The 17,492-nt window shown below is 38.8% G+C and overlaps 1 protein-coding gene across 5 annotated transcripts; it reads right to left on the reverse strand.

Annotated features, from left to right (window-relative positions):
• Nucleotides 1-6,960: 6,960 nt before the first annotated feature.
• Nucleotides 6,961-11,187, reverse strand: LOC140507062 (uncharacterized). Of its 5 annotated transcripts, none has more exons than XM_072614945.1 (4): nucleotides 10,923-11,187; nucleotides 10,140-10,190; nucleotides 9,874-10,006; nucleotides 6,961-9,658 (listed from the first exon to the last, which is right to left on the reverse strand). In XM_072614945.1, the coding sequence occupies exon 4, from the start codon at nucleotides 9,606-9,608 to the stop codon at nucleotides 6,999-7,001; it is 2,610 nt and encodes an 869-aa protein (XP_072471046.1). In that variant the 5' UTR covers nucleotides 9,609-9,658; nucleotides 9,874-10,006; nucleotides 10,140-10,190; nucleotides 10,923-11,187; the 3' UTR covers nucleotides 6,961-6,998. The 5 variants fall into 5 exon arrangements, with proteins under 5 accessions (XP_072471046.1, XP_072471045.1, XP_072471048.1 ...); XM_072614944.1 differs by lacking the exon at nucleotides 9,874-10,006 and adding an exon at nucleotides 10,388-10,561; XM_072614947.1 differs by lacking the exon at nucleotides 10,923-11,187 and adding an exon at nucleotides 10,388-10,416.
• Nucleotides 11,188-17,492: the final 6,305 nt, after the last annotated feature.

Here is a 17,492-nt window from a genome sequence, read left to right on the forward strand (position 1 = left end):
CTGTACAAATTGTTCTCTTAGTTTTGCTCACTTCACTCTGTATCACTTTATAAAAATCTTTCAAGTTTTCTCTGAAATTATTGTCCATTTTATCATTTCTTATGGAATTATTATATTGCATTACATTCATATGCCATAACTTGTGTAGCCACTCCCCAGTAGGAGTACATCTCTGTATATTTCAATTTCAGGCTACCACAAAAAGAGCTGCCATAAATATTTCTATACATTTAACTCTTTTTATTCTTGTTTTAATTTTCTTTAGAGGTATAGGCCTAATAGAAGGGGTGAAGAACAGGTATAAAGGTCCAGTGACATGATGTCAGGGAATGAATAATCAGGTAAACCTGGGTCAAAGGGCATGAGCAGTTTGATAAATTTCTTAGACATAGTTCCAAATTGTTTTTTTATTTTATTCTGAACTTAAGAAATAAAACAAGCATTTCCATAACATAGTAGAATAGAAAAAAGGTGACATGAAACTGCAAATCTATTTTTTGCTTGCTACTTCTTTTAAATATATAATAAACATACCATGTAACTTTCTTTTTTCCCCCCCTTTTTTCTTCCCTCCTTCCTCCCTTCCCTAGACATAGTTACTATTGGGCACAAATATGTGTGTGTGTATGTGTGTGTGTTTGTAAAATCATTCTCTCTCTCTCTCTCTCTCTCTCTCTCTCTTTCTCTCTCTCTCTCTCTCTTTCTCTCTCTCTCTCTTTATATAGATATATATTCCTACTTATCAATTCTTTCTCTGGATGCAGGTAGCATCTTCCTTCACAAGTTCTTTGTAGTTAATAGGGGTATTTATAATAGTCAAAATGACTTAGTTGCTCAGAGTTGTTGTTAAAACAATATTGCTGTTACAATATTCAATGTTCTCTTGCTTCTGCTAATTTTGCTTTTTATTATTTTTGTGCAAGTCTATTTATGTTTTTTCTATAGTTAGAGTTTTTATAGCACAGTAGAATTCCATCACAATCATATACCACAACCTATTTATATATCATATATATGTATGTATGTGTGTATGTGTATGTACATATGTGCATATGTATATATATACATATATAATATATACGTGTATATAAAACACAGTATGCCATTCCTCTCTTGATGAACATCCCTGTAATTTCCAGTTCTTTGCCAACACAAAGAGAGCTGCTATAAATATTTTAGAACAAATAGGTTCTTTTCCTTTTTCCCTAATCACCTTTGGAAATGGACCTAGTAGTGGTATTGCTGAGTCAAAGGGTATCATAGGCAGTTTAATAAATAACACTTTGGGCATAATTCCAGATTGTTCTCCAAAATGGATGGACCAGTTCACAGTTCCACCAACAGTGAATTAGTGTCACAATTTTTCCACATCTCCTCCAGCATTTGTTGCTTTCCACTTCAATCATTTTAGCCAATCTTATAGGTGTAAAACAATATCTCAAGGTTGACTGAATTTGAATTTGTCTAATCAATAATGATTTAGAGCATTTTTTTCATATACTTGTAAATTGTTTTGATTTCTTCATCAAAAAACTGCCTGTTCACAGCCTTTGGCCATTTATCAATTGGGAAATGACTCTAATAGAGTCATTTGACCTAGAGATAATAAATTCATGGGAGCAGATGAGATCACTAAGTATAGAGACAAGAGAAGAGGACTCACATTAGGATTATGGTGGCAGATCCAATAGATATTTAGAAGAAAGAGTCAAATATGTAGGAGGTTGTCCATAGGAGAGCAGTGTCATGAAAACCAAGGAATGGGAATATTTATTGAGCAGTCAAGTAGTTGGAAGACTGAGAAAAAGTTATTAGATTTAAGTGTTAAAGAGATCATTGGTAACCTTGGAGAAAGACAAATTGCTTAGAATTGACAAGTGAGTGGGAGATGAGGAGATGAAAACTGTGAATTTAGCTTACTTTTCCTAGACATTTGGCTATAATAGAGAAATATAGAATGATAGGTTAAGAGGATGGCAGGGTCCCCTGAAGGAAGGGTGGAAGAGATTGGAAATGAGAATGAAGATGAAAGAGAAATGAAATAATAAGAGGATCAAGTCAGAGAGAGAGAGAGAGAGAGAGGGATGGAGGGAGAGAGAGAGAAAAAGAGAGAGGGAGAGAGAGAGGGAGAGGGAGAGGGAGACAGAGACAGAGAGAGAGAGAAAGAGAGAGGGAGAGAGAGAGAGAGAGAGGGAGAGAGAGAGACAGAGAGAGAAAGAGAGAGACAGAGAGACAGAGAGACAGAGAGAGAGAGAGAGAGAGAGAGAGAGGGATGGAGGGAGAGAGAGAGAAAAAGAGAGAGGGAGAGGGAGAGGGAGACAGAGACAGAGAGAGAGAGAAAGAGAGAGGGAGAGAGAGAGAGAGAGAGGGAGAGAGAGAGACAGAGAGAGAAAGAGAGAGACAGAGAGACAGAGAGACAGAGAGAGAGAGAGAGAGAGAGAGAGAGGGATGGAGGGAGAGAGAGAGAAAAAGAGAGAGGGAGAGGGAGAGGGAGAGGGAGAGGGAGACAGAGACAGAGAGAGAGAGAAAGAGAGAGGGAGAGAGAGAGAGAGAGAGGGAGAGAGAGAGACAGAGAGAGAAAGAGAGAGACAGAGAGACAGAGAGACAGAGAGAGAGAGAGAGAGAGAGAGAGAGGGATGGAGGGAGAGAGAGAGAGCAGGAGATGAAATTGATGTTATAAACAAAATATTTTTCCTTGACATTTTTGTCAAGAGTTTTAGAAGAGTCATGGGATAAAGATAATCCCTTTCTCAGGGACTGGAGCAAAGAAAGAGAGAATGGAGCATAATGTAGCCTTGATGGGTAAAGAGAAAGAACAAATTCACAGAGAATATCCTGGATTTTCACAGTAAAGTAGCAAGAGAAGTCCTTTGATTCTATCAAGGGTTGCTTGAAAGGTAACTTGAAAGATAAGAAACTCTGGAGCAGCCAGATGTGGGAAGTTTCAGTCAACAAAGAAAACAAACAACTTTGTCACAAGACAATGGAGCCCAATTGAGATTAAATAACATTCATTTGTAATGGAGCCAGTGGACAGGGATACTCCATCTTCTTCTAGTGTTTTCAGCATTATGAAAATAGGAACATTACAGACAGACAATGAAGAAAACCCTGGGGTTGAAATTTAGCAAGGCATGAATATCTAGAGAAAAATGTGTTAGTTCTACTGTGAAAGTAAGAAAGTCAGTATACAGAAAGGGTGAATAATAGGTATAGAGGTCCAGTGACATGATGTCAGGGAATGAATAATCAGGTATCTACACTGCAACCACTCAACTTCTGCCCATACTCAAATTCCTGGATGAAGAAGACTTAGATGGAAAGTAGAGAGAGAACTGAAAGATAATAGGGTGATGGAAAGGCCAGTTGGTTATGGTACCTATCTACTGGGAATCAGTGAAGATGAAGGCTAGCAACAGCCTTTTTTTTCCTCCAAACACAAGGAAGCGAAATATGGGCAGGTGAATAGTTGCATGGGTAGATGCCTGATTATTCCATCCCTGACATCATCACTGAACTCATATTTTGTACTTGTTCCCTTGCCTCATCCCAATATTGTATAGTGTATGCACACACAAAGGATTCTCTATATGTGGCATATAGTCGGACCTCTGGAAAGTGATACTTATGGAGGGCCAATGTCACGGGTGTTTTGTTTTTCTTTTTCAGGCAATATGTGAAAAAAGGCATAGCAGATAATGCTTCTACACTTGACAGTAAGTCAGAGGTGAAAAGAATTTGCAAAAACCTGTTCTAAGGAGGATCTGGGTTCATTCAAAAGTAGTAGTAAGTGCTTAGTGTAGCTACCCCCACCTATCTGAACACTCAGTGATAGCAGTAAGTAAAGTGCTATTTTCTTAGACATACGGCTGATTAAGTTCTTTATACCCTCATTCCCGTATGAGGATGGTGTGGTTTCTGGGATGCAATGGGCTCCAAAATCATTCTTTTAAAGGGCTAAAGTCAGGACACCTCCTCGCACCATTCAAAAAATGTTCTACCTTCTATCCTCAGTTTCCATTAAGATTAGACACACTGCTCTGCAATTGAGTGTGTTCTAGAAATATCTTCACTTTATGTTTATACTTTGGATGTGGCCAGATAATGAGTACTCTCTTCTTGAGATCTGTACTCATATCTGCAAGACATTACTCAGTTACGTATTTGATGAGTACTTAGTAAAACTGATGCTTGCTAATCGTTAGCTTTAAACCAGTAGCACTCAGCCTATTTAATATCTCCAGTGGTCTTTCCTCATATTTTTCAAACATGTTGGAAGATCAAGACTCTCTATTACACAAGCCCAGAAGCAGGTTCAGGAAGCAAGGCAGAGAATGGCACACATTTAAGGACTATGCCTTCTTTGGCAAGTGCCCCCATTACACAAATGTATGAATATTTTGATAGCAGGAAAGGGAACAAGTAGCTTTACTCTAGGAGGTGAAAGGATTTCAAAGGTCAGAGAAGGTGGGGCAGTCAGATACCATTAATCCAGACAAATGATTCTCTCACCACCCCTCCCAGCAGCCAGAGATTACTGCTCCACCCCTCTCAACTAGAGCCTGGCTGTAAGGCAATGTAAGGCAAAATCAGTTTTCCTCTAGCAGTTTGTGATATGGACAGTACCTCCTTCTCCTGGTCATCACTATACTGGTTCAAGTCCCAGATATCTTTCAGTGGCTTTACTCTGGCATCTTCCTCTTTCTTCCCCGATCCCAAGATCAGGGTCAGAAGTGAAACTTGGTAATCTAGGTATTGTCTATACAATCCCCTCCCCGCCCCCAAAGTCTTTCTGCCCCTGTGGACATTGCTAAAAATAAATTATACTCCTCTCAAGCGACCTATACCACTTGAGAGATATGGGCTCTTATTTTCTCATTCAAGACAGAATCTCATCTCAAACTTTAATGAGAAAAATTAAGGCTATTCTCCATGAGTCCCTTCATTCCAATTCTGCACCTCAAATGACCTTAGTAGCACCTCACTTCTCTACTTTGTGGTTCATGTCTTAGAGGAAGAGGTATCTCTCCTCCTTGCCAAGGCCAGTCCCTTTGTTTCCTTGATCCCATCCCCTCCCTTCTTGGAGAGTTTGGATGGTTGATCATCTCCATTCTTGTGCACTGGCTCTTAACTCTGCTGTCTACAAACATGCCCTTTTACTTAACTCCATCATCTTCTCAAGATATTGTGCTATATTTCTCTCCCTTTTCATAGGTGATTAAAAAAAAAAAAAAAGCTTTGTTCATTTAATTCCACTTTGTCCCCTCTCAATTTCTTATAATCTGGCATTCAGTTGTAACTGATATCTATGAAATGATTAACACTTGGATTTCAATGGATTTTCCCACATCTTTCTTGACCTTTGCAACTTTTGCAGTCCATCCTTCTATACATTCCTCCCTGGGTTTTCTTAGCACTGCCTTGTCCTGGTTCTCCTCATTCCTGTCTGAATGATCTACCTTCATCTCATTTCAGGATTCTCATTCATGTCACTCTTCTCTCTCTCTCTCTCTATCTATATATATATTCTCATGTGATCTATCATCAGTTTCTATAGGTTCAGCGATCATCTTTGTGCAGACCACTTTATATCCTGGACCTTTCTCCTGAGCTCTAGTGCACCCTCCCTTCCAGCTCTCTGCTTGATAGTCTCTCAAAGTCTCTCAAATTACACATGTTAAAACAGAAATTGTTATATTTATTCCTAAACTTTCCTAACTCCCTCATTACTTATGTTAAGGGAATCTTCAACCTTCCCGTCACCCAGGTTCACAACCTAAAAACTTTACTCTTGTTTGTTCCCATATCTGATCAGTTGCCAAGGCTTGTTGAGCCAAGCTCAACCAAACTAAGCTCCTCAACATCCCACAACGTCCCCTTTCTCTGCCCTCACACCAAACCAATTTTTCTTCACGTCCCCATCACTCTCACCTAGAGTATGTCACTAACCACTAACTTCCTCATTCTCCCCCCTGCCTAAAGTCTTGCCCCACTGCAACTCATACTCCACAGAACTAGCAAATTGGTTGTGCTATTATTTATACTCTAGGATGAAATGCAAACATCTCTGACGTTTTATTACCCTCTACAATACGTCTCTAGAACATCTTTGTTCAAACAGATGACATATTACTTGTTCTCATGTGGTCTATATTCCAGCAAATTACTCTACTTGCTGGTACTTATATGAGACATTCCACCCACTGTCTCCATGGCTTTTCACAGGCTGTTATTCCCCCATGCCTGCAATGCTCTGTCCTCACCTCTGTCTCTCAGAATCCCTAAATCTCTTCTAAGCTGTATTCAATTGCCATCTTTTAAAAGAAGCTTTCCCTGATTCCCCTACCTTTAGTGACCACTCAAAAAAAAAAAATGACAGTAAAATGTAAGCTCTTTGAAACCAGAGACTATTTCATTTCAGATCTTAACAATTAGATCCTAACCAGAGCCTGGTTCATTATAGGTGTTTAATAAATGCTAATTCAATTGAATATTGACTATAAAAAAGGAAGAAGAATCACACATATTATATACATTGTATTTTTGGAAATTAAGGTATAGAAGTGGAAAAGAAAAGTAAAATTTCCTTCCTATTCTGTGAAATATCATTACATCTGTGGGACTAGAAGATGAAAAATATTGAAAGAGAGAAGAGAGATCATAGAATCCCTCCATGCATGCTTGAGATAGTACATACTACAAATGTAGGTGGTAGGGAACAGTGGAGAGAACAGTGATTCTAGAGTAAGAGGAACTGTATTCAGATCTTGCCTATCATCTCACTACCTGTATGACCTTGGGGAGGTCCCTTAACCTGAATGGGCTTCTGTTTCGTCATCCTTAAAATAAAAGGGGATTGGACTAGCTGGCCTCTGAAATCCCTTACAACTCTTAGATCTATGATCCTTCCTGAACTCATAAAAAATCAGGCTCACACACAAACCACTTTTAAAGGTATACAGGGGATCAATTGTGTTTGAAAGAGAATTATGGTCTTTTTAATTTTCTCTTCTTTTTCTTTGAAATTTCTCTAGTAGAGATTTAAATACTCCCCCAGAACACTTTGCCTCCTCTTCTCTGGTGGTATTGCTCTGCTCAGATATTTTCCCTAGGAATGACCGCTGACTTCTAGATGTTTGTCTCTCAGTTAAGTAAGGATCTTTGCCACATGTACAGTCAAGCCTGGTGGTCATTGGAGCCTTCCAGTGATCAATGGATGATTCAAGTGGAGTAGTACCTGAGGAGGAAGGTGATGGAAAAGGAAGCAATGGGTTTGATGGGCGAGGCATATCATAATGGGGTAAGGTAAGGCAAAATGTAGAGGAAGCCTGTTGTTTAGGAAGTCTAAGAATAAATTTAATACCCATCTTCACCTTAGAACCAGGAATATGTGTTGGTATAGCCACAAGTTGTGCTTTACAGTGATAATTCATTTCATTAACATGGCAACAGCCATATGGGATCCAGGAGGCACAAAGTAAACAAACGTTATAACTCGATGATGGGCTATGACCAGTTTGAGGAGCAGGGCATCCATTTTTCTGCTCTAGGAGAATCTTTTGTGTGTCATTTTTAATTTTCTCATGGGGGATAGAATTGATGATCTTGCTGACAGTTCTATCAGAAATAGTTCCACCTTCAATGATATATGGTTTGATGTATTTGAAGCTCCGTGAAGTCTCTGATTTTTGTACTGCACTGACATGGTAACCAGCATTGGGGGAAAGTTCAACCCCAGCCTCATTGCATGTTGGTACCTTACCCCAGTGGTTTAGGCCCTGATTAGGCAAAGCTGGAAACCTGGAGTTTGCTGGAGTCTTCTCTTGTTGGGTCTGGCCTATTGTAGTTGTAGCTTGGAGTTCAGCACAGGGAGGTTTGTTATCTAAATCAGGATCTGGTAGAGATGTGGCCTGAGTTTTAAGATCTGATGAACCTTTTCCTAAATGGTGCATACCCAGAGGAGATATAGCTTGGTTATTTTTTTCAACTCCTGACAAGTGGTCATGGCCTAGTTGAGCCTCAGTTCTGTACTGAAGGTCAAGTAAAGTTGTGGTCCCCTGGTAATGGTCTGATGTAACCTCCAACTGATGGTCTTGGGCTGATAAAGTTTGGTCCTGTTGTTCTGGGACCATTGGAATTTCACCCCAGTTTTTGAGTTTTGATTCATCCTTGGCCTGTTCCTCACTCTTTTGAGGATCAACTTGCTGGTCTAATTCCATTTCAGTTTTTACTTTTTTTTTTATATCTGGTAAAGGATAGCCTTGCTGATCAGACTCCATTAGAGTCTCTACTTGGTATCTCAAGTCAGTTGGAGACTTGATCCTACGATCTTGGTTCATTTGAGTCTCAACCTGAGGTGCAATTTCAACACATTTTTCTTGGTTTAGAATACTCTCAGCTTTGAGGTTGGGGTCTTGCAGAGCTGCAGTACATTGGTGAGGCTCAGATATAATTTTAGTCCATTGGTTAGGACATAGTGGAAGTAAAGCTGGTTGGTCTGAGTCCAATAAGGAAACTGTGATCTTTGATTTATAATCTTGTCTAGCTTCAACTTGAAGCTCAGAGTCTATAGAAAATATAGCTTCTTGTTCAGGACGTGGCAAAGGTATAGGTTTCTCCTTGTCCTGATAATCAGCATCCTGTAGAGGTAATTCAGGGACAGATGAAGGTGCAGAGAAAGGTTGATTACATTGGCTAGGGATAGATGAATGGTTAGAGCCTGTTGACACAGTCCCGGTCCTTTCTGAGTTATTGGAGCCTATACATTGCACAACCATTGTTGTAGATCCATGCATTGGACATGGTGATGGAACAGCTATATCCCTTGCCCAGTGATTAGGACCTGACAATGGTTTAACTTTGGCCTTGAAACTATAGTCTGTGCATGGTAATGGTTGGACTCTGAGCCGGTGATTTTGGCATGGTAAAAGAGAAGTCTTAGCCTTTTGGCACACTGTTAGGTTTTGTGAAGCTTTAGAGTGATGACTATGGTACGGTAATTGTAAAGTTGTAATCTTAGTTTCAAATTTGGAACATAATGAGGATACAGGTGTGGTCCTTCTTTTGTGGTCTGCATATAATCTTGTGTTATCCTGACCATCAGGATGTGATGGATTCCTGAGCTGTTGACTACGATGTAACAGGGCCTCAGTGCGGTGGCCAGAGACTTGCTGAATCTTAGATAGATGATTTGGGACCAATGGAAACTTAGGGAGTTTGTCGGGGTGAGATGGTGGCTCAGCCCAACTGTCTGGATCATGCCGATGTTTGGAGCGTATTAAAGTCACAGAATTTTCACTGTCCTTGTAGTCAAGGCATTTTAGGGGTAAAATTGTGGTTTTGTTTAAGTGTTTGGGAAGTGATGGTTTGGGTATGGTAGGGTGATCAAGTTGTGGTAGTGACATAGTCATTTCCCGGTGCTCAGCTGGTGGTAATAACAAATCTCTGGCCTGATGTTTGAGGCTTGAAGAAGTTAGGGCTGTGGTCTTTTGGTCAGGTTGAAAGAACTTATTTTTGACATTGTAGTTGATGCGGGGCATCAGTAGAGGCTTTAACCGGAGGTCTTCTTCCTTTAATGATTCAGTGTGGTATGGGGACCGTGGTGACATCACCTTATTAGAATAGGGATGAAGGCCTTTTTGAAGTGTCTGGACTTGGCCTGCTGATCAAGAGACTATGTAAGCAATAGAAAGGACATATTCTCTAAACATGCAAAGGACAACTGTGGAAGACATGGGGGCAATCTAAGGATAATGCATTCTATTTCTACAATAATTTATCATTTTCACAGTATTTTACATATATTACCTCACTCGATCTTTATAGATATGGCAGGCATTATTATCACCATTTGTTAGATAAAAAAACATAAACCTGATGCTCTGGGAGACTGTGACGACCCCAGGGTCACATGGCTGGTAAGTGGCAGAGCTGGGACCCAAACTCAGGACTTCAGATTCTTAGACAAGTGCATTTCCCACCACATCACACTGCCTCCAAGGTCCATCTACAGAAGACCATGATCAGATGAAAGGAACCACAGTAAGTAGTGGGTCCATGAAATTCATAGAATACAGACTGAGACCAAGGAAAAATATAATGGGGGGCCATTTGAAATGGCAGAAAGTATTATCTCTCACCATCTGGTAATGTCCTCTTTCTTCTCCCCATTGGTCTGCTGGAGATTTTTCCTTAACAGCAACAATAAAATATATACATATGTGTCTATATGTGTATACACATATAGATGCATATATATAGGTACATGCATATGATAAAATATGTATATACATATACCTACATATATGCATGTGTGTGTGTGTATCTACAAAAAAAAAGTGATGATCAGGTTGCCTTAAGGGCAGCCTGATTAAATGACTATCCTTACTTTCTCACACTGACTAGAGGATTTTTCCTTTTTCTTCTTAATCTAGTTTTTCTCCAACTTGTCCTTCTTAAAGTCCTTTTGCTTCCCAAATTCTATGCTTTCTTTGTAGGCATCAATTCATAGGTTCTCCTGTCCTAGGTTTGCAGAGAAGTCAATGGAGCAAAGGAAGCTTCTCTATAGGTTTAAGGGATTAGAATCTGTGAATATTTGTTCCTGGGAAAAAGTAAGTATTGTCTTTTCTACCTGGACCTTTCCCACCACACACACACACACACACACACACACACACACACACACACACACCCCTCTGCATTATTGACCTCTAACTCTTTCTTTACGCAATTTTTGAAACCTAACAAGTTTCTATAACATTTTCCCCTGGGGATATTCAGTCATTCAGTCAAAAAGCATCTATTAATTGTCTATTATGTGTCAGGTTCTGAGCTAAGTACTGGATTCTTTGGACATCAAGGGGACCCTTCCAAACCACCTCTCCCCACATCTTTCATAGCCTCATTCTCAATACATATCTCACCAGTAAAAGTTTCAGGAAGAGAAGAAAATAGGGTCTTTCAAATGCCGGATGGGCAGCTTGGGTCAGTCCAGTTTCAAGTTCCAAATTTGCTTGTTTTTTCCCAAAGGGATGGTTAAGGGACTGAGTCCCTAATAAAAAATAAAACAACTAGGAAGAGCATTCAACCTATTTTGATAAAGCACAATGTCGATGGAGAGGACTGTGTATTGAGAAGTAGAGAAAAACAGAAGTGTTTCCTCAGACATCTATATTAAGAGTAAGCCTTTAGTCCCTTGGCCCAGCTAGGGACCTTGATGCACTCTGACATCATAGAGAAAACAGAGGTCTATTGCCCACCTATATTCCAGTTTCCTCACAATAGGGGAACAATAAATCCATGTAGAGGTCATTAAGAAGTTACTGAATGGGACAGAGGCAGCTCTAAATATCATATAGCTACATCATTCCATGAATTCCTTGACATTCTCCTTTCTGTGTGAGAAGCTGAGGAAAACAAAGTATGTCTCATCCAAGGAATTGGATGATTATGAGCAGAGATTGTAAATGGGAGAGAATGAAGAAGGCAGAAAAGAAGGGAATTGGGGAAAGTGGGACAACCAGGGGAGAAGAGTAGACTAGAGAAGGCTTTGCCTTCATTTTATCTTGGAGATAACACAAAAGACTGAAGGAATATGACCAAGAGATGAATGAGAAACTGGTGAACAGAAAGGTCATGTTTTCTCAGAAGAAGAGAAGCAGAAAGTTGAGGCAGGGTGGTAAGGAAAGAAAGACAGAGACATAGAGACAAGGAGAGACAGAGAAATAGAGAGAAACAGAAAGTCAGAAAAGAAGCACTTCTCCCACCCCATGCTGACTTCCTTCAAGGCTCAACTAAAGTCCATGATCTGTATAAAGCTTTTGCCAGTCCTCCTTAATCTTAATGCCTTCTCTATGAGGCTATCTCCAGTTTTTCCTATATATATGTCTGAACATTATTTTTTTGCTTTTGCACATAATCTTCCTCATTAAATTCTGAGCTCCTTAAGAGCAGGGACTATTTTTTACCTTCCTTTGAATTCTCAACATTTAGCATAGTGCCCATTGACTTGTTTTTTTAAAATCTATTTTTAGTTTTCAACATTCATTTCCACAAGATTTTGAGTTCCAAATTTCTTCCCATCTCTCCCCTCCACCCACCCCAAGACAGCATGCATTCTGATAACCCTTTCCCCTAATCTGCCCTCCTATCACATTCCTCCCTTCTCTTATCCCCATCCCCTCTACTTTCTTGTAGGGCAAGATAGATTTCTGTACCCCATTACCTGTATATCTTATTTCCCAGTTATATGTAAAAACAATTTTTAACATTCATTTTTAAAACTTTCAGTTCCAACTTCTTTCCCTTTCTTCCTTCCCAGCCATCCCTACTGAAAAGACAAGCAATTCGATATATGTGATACATGTGTAGTTATGCAGAAGACTGCTCTAAAAATCATGTTGTGAAAAATTATAAGATGAAATTTAATAAGAACACATCTTTGCCCTATTATAACATTTTTGGAGTATTAAGTAACAAGTTTAAGGGCCACAGAATGAAAGTAACATGTCTGGACAACAACTCTTTTGAAAATGAGATCCAGGTTTTAGTGGACTATATAAACTGAAAAATTAACCGTGATACTGAGCAAAATGCAGAACCATAGCAACAACAAAATTCCTAATACTCTAATATGCTTATTATGAGATGCATAATGTCCACAGTATAGAAAGTGATAGTCATCTGGACAGATACCACCTGGGATTTTGTGTTCAGCTTTAGATACCACATTTTAGGAAAGACATTGATGAACCAAACAGACCCCAAAGGAAGACAACCTGGAAGGACATTGAAAGAGCTTGAAAAAACATCATATGAGGAAATGAGTGTGTTTAATATGAGGAAGAGGTTTATGGAGAATATGAGAGTTGTCTTCAAATTAAAGATCTGTTAGGAGTTGTGTTCTATTTGACTCCAGAATGAAGAATTTGGATGAATGGATAGATGTTGAAAAGGCATATTCAAGCTTAGGAAAATGACTGGAATTAGAGTTTTCCAAAGCAATGGAAATAGCCTCCAGGAGGTAGTGGTGGGACTTCTCACTGAAGTTCTTCAAGCAAACATATAACATTTGATTAATTTAATTTGATTTAATTTAATTTAATTTGTTGAATATATGGTAGAAGGGATTCTTGTCCACATGCAGATTAGGTAATATACTTTGGGCAGCAACAGTTAGATTTTATGACTTGGTGATTTTTAAAATCCTCCAAATGGTCTTTATGTCTCTGACACAAGGGTTATGTAGATAAAAGTTCTTTAAATTCTTTGTACACATTTGCACTAATCAAATAAAAGCAAATATTGCCAAATGTCAATGTTTCTCTTCCTTTGAGTGAATAATTTCTACATCTATTTAGGTCTAAGAACAATAAATGGGGTATAGATGAAGCAACTCAACAACAAATGACTCCTCTTTTTTGTCACATCAGTAAAACAGCAGTTTTATCACTGTCTGAAATATCTATTTAATGGACTTGCCAAATCTGTTAACACATCTTGCCACAACTCTTTTAGATCTTACAATCTCACACAAATACACCCAGAATTTAGAGCTGGAGTGACAAGATAGGTGACAAGTACAAAGTTTTGAGAAAGAATCAGGAAAGGCCTGTCAGGTCATGTGACCACAAAACTGAAAACAAGACATTCTCTCTGTTCCTTACAACTTCTTAGATCTCTGAAAATAATAATTATATGCAAGAAATAAAAGTAATTTTAACTTCCTGCAGGGTTTAGGATGGCGGTAACCAGTAATGTGCTGGAGGCAGCTTAGAGTTGCTTATAAGAGTCAAATGTTGAATTTTCAATGTGATCATGTACACCTTGGAAAATGGCAAATCATACAAATCACGTCTTGACTTGTTGATTATTTCGACTTTAAAAAGTGATAAAAGAAAATGTTAATAAAGCAGAGTAGATGTTAAAATGTGTTATACTTTTTTTAAAAAAGGAGCTGGTTGTTAAACATTTAGTACCACATTTTTGCCATGAATTCTAACAGAGTAACTAGCAGCAAAGAAAGCTAATCCCTAACTAATGACTCATTCAGCACCCATGTCTCCACCAGCCATCACAATCTGGCAGGGCTACACAAGCCAACCCACAGAGCTGAAACAGAATTAACTTCTAATTTAATTCCCTTTCTTCACATTCCTTACCCTCTTAAAAAACCAAAAGTCCTGGTTGAGAGAGCAATGTGTCAGGACCCTGGGCTCAATGAGAGAGCAGAGGAACAGAGGGAACTGGGCAGGCCATATTTCTGTGGCTGTGTGGAACTCTAACTAAGCCCAGCACACAGCTGGGATCTATTTTGTCCTCCCAGAAGTCATTAGGGGCAAAGATGGAGGTTGTAAAACATGAATTTCCTAGTGTGGGAGGAAGCTGAGACAGCTTTGAGGTCCAGTCCTCAGAGAAACAAGCATCAAAGGGGATGGGGTCAGAAAGTGAGCTTTAGAGGAATTCAAAGCAAAAAGTGAAATTATCAAATATCCCAAAAGGAAGAAAACTCAGTTAAAGACCTTGAGTCTAAGCAGATAAACCTACAGGGAAGATATTAATAACAGAAGGGAATATGGCCTCTAGATCAGCTAAGTAGGCCCAGATATTTATGAATATATTACAAGTCAAAGAAAAACAAAACCAACCCCTAAAGAAATAGAGAACCCTGTGAATTTTGACCCACAGTAGGATATTTAGGAAAGGTTTTAAAAGAATTGTGAAAACAAAGAGCATAAAGATTCTTCCTCAAGATTATTCAAGTCCCATATTACCTCCTGACTTCAGTGGTCAACAAACAACTTTGAATTTCTGACAAGAAGAATAATGGTAGCCATAACAATGATGATAAAAATAGATAGCATATTATAGCATTTTGGGGGTCTCTGACTTGGGGATCTTTTAAAGAACACTTACATTTACTATTCCCTGGGACTTTCAGAAGAATACTATGAGTTTTTCAGATCAAAAAGATCCCTCCATAGAGTGGCAAGTTCAGTATGTAGAGTACTTATAAACTGCAGCTTATATAGCTAGACTAGAAGAAAATAAAAGGACACTTTATAGGAGATCCAGCCTCCCTGAGGATGTCAGCAGTAGGGCTCATCATCAGATAAGATTTATTAGTTTTGTTTCTGTATTTGTATTTGTATAGGAATCCATGCATGAAATTAGAACTAATCAGTCATCAAATCATCTTTTTCTCAGCTAGGTCCCAAATGTCGTTATTCTCATGAAAATTGAGGAAACTGTGATTCTGAATTACTCTGTAAAACAGCTAGTCATTTAAATCTGATATGCACCTTCTTCATTTGAGTTTGACAGACTTGGATTGTGCCTGAAAATGAAGAGACTGGAAGTAAGGGGAAGAGAATATTTCATAAATGCATGTAGAAAGACAACTGGAATAGGAAGCTGCGAAAGGTGAGAAAGAGAAAGATCATTCCCTACTCAGAGACAGGACATTGTCTTTTCAATGAAAGCTGACCCAAGGGTTCAGAGCAAATTTAGAGCTATATAGACCAAGTGGAAAAGGTTGATGTTACTTTCGGCATGTCTGAAATGAAAGTAAGGTTAATACATCCTTGTTTAAAAGTAGAAGCATGCTAAGAACAGCAGGCTATGAGGGAGCAGTGTGCAGAAACGTTCTCTTTACTTTCCTTTTTTGCTAGCCACCATGGTACTTGGTGCACACAGCTGCACCCCAAGAGTGTAGCAGTTTAACAGGCAGCCATGCTCCCACAAAGGGAAATGGAGTGAGGTTCTTAGAAAGGAAAAAACATGCTTCTGAAAGGGAATAAGCTTCTATGGAACTCCACCTATACAAAAGAAAGGAACGAGTTGTCTAAGCCTACTCTGCTAAATCCACTGACTGTTTCACTGGATGGTTGACAGAACGTTCAATCCTGCCTTGCTCCCCTGGGACATTTGTGGCTTATACCTTCAAACTATTACATAATTACACAATTCTGATCATATCACTCCTTTACTCAAAAATATCCATCGATTGCCTATTGTTAAAGCATATCACTTAAGACATAAAATACTGATTACATTATTCGAGGCCTTCCACAATTCAGTTAAACTCAACAAGCACTAAGGACTTAATATGTACATGGAACTATGTTAAACACTAGGGAAGCAAAGACAGAAACAAAATATTCCCTATGCTTGAGGAATTTATATTCTAGATTTTAAACATTCTGGCTGAAACGAATCCACTTTAAACTATATTCCTGCCCCCAAACAATTCTTTCTCATCTCTTGTTCACATTGACCCTCCTCCTTCCCAATATGTTTGAAATAGACTCTACCCACACATAACCTCTATCTGTTAAAGTCTCTTCCTTTATTCAGGACCCAATTCAGAAACTGCATACTACATGATGCCTTTCCTAACATCCTCAAGAGGAAAATGAGATTTTCTTCTGTATCTTTTTTTTTTTTTTTGGTCTTTTATACTTATTCCTCTTTATATCACGATTATTTTCATATCATTTCTACCTCAAACTGTATTTTAAGTTTCTTGGTAGTAATACCTCTTCTGTTTTCATATCAGTCATTGTACTCCCCAGTGATAATAACATGCTTTGCACACAAAGGGGGCACTTAAATGCTTGACAAATCAAATAAAATTAAATGAAATGCATTGGTTTAAATGATTAACAGCTTTTTGAAGTATTCTTTTACGTGGTAGTTTTGTAAAGAGCAATATACTAATTCTCTGCTCCCATGCAAGTCCATAAAAACTACCCTTAAGACTCCAGGAACAAAGGACTCTTGACATTATCCTTGTCACCAGAATACAAAAAGGGCATGTGGTTGTTCGGGAGTGCTCTGATGCTTGGTTTTCAGAGCACAATATATAACTCAGCCAGTCAGCCAATAATCATTGATTAAACACCTGCACTATGCTAAGTTCTGGGGATACAGAAAGAGACAAAAGACAGAATCTGTTCTCAGATCGCAATTTAATTATATGACAATAATTTAGAAGCATGGAGGTTTTGCTTAACTGAAAGAACTTGGGATGTCCTTAATATCCCTTGTTGACTGTATTCCTGTTACGGCTAAGTAAATATTCTTTTCTTGACTACTGAATGACTTATGAATATCTCATTTCATTCCAATATTAAATCTCAACTACCAAAGAATTTAAGTCAAATCTAACCCCCAAAAATTGGTGTAGCCAGCAGGATTAGAAAGGAATGTTCTTGGGGCAGGTAGGTGGTGCAGTGAATAGAGTGCCAACCCTCTGGAGTCAGAAGGACCTGAGTTCAAATCCAGCCTCAGACACTTGACACTTGCTAGCTGTGCAACCCTGGGTAAATCACTTAGCTCCAATTTCCTTTCAAAAAGAAAAGAAAGGAATGTTCTTGTAAAATTAGTCAGTGGGCCGTACAGGAGAGGATGAGCCACATGGGTCTGTATTGCTTTTCATGTGCATCACCAAAGGGTCATATCTTTAGAAGTGGTCATTGTGCTAGTTGTGTACC

The sequence above is a fragment of the Notamacropus eugenii genome, chromosome 5 (assembly GCF_028372415.1).
Source record: "Notamacropus eugenii isolate mMacEug1 chromosome 5, mMacEug1.pri_v2, whole genome shotgun sequence".
NCBI classification, from domain to species: domain Eukaryota; kingdom Metazoa; phylum Chordata; class Mammalia; order Diprotodontia; family Macropodidae; genus Notamacropus; species Notamacropus eugenii.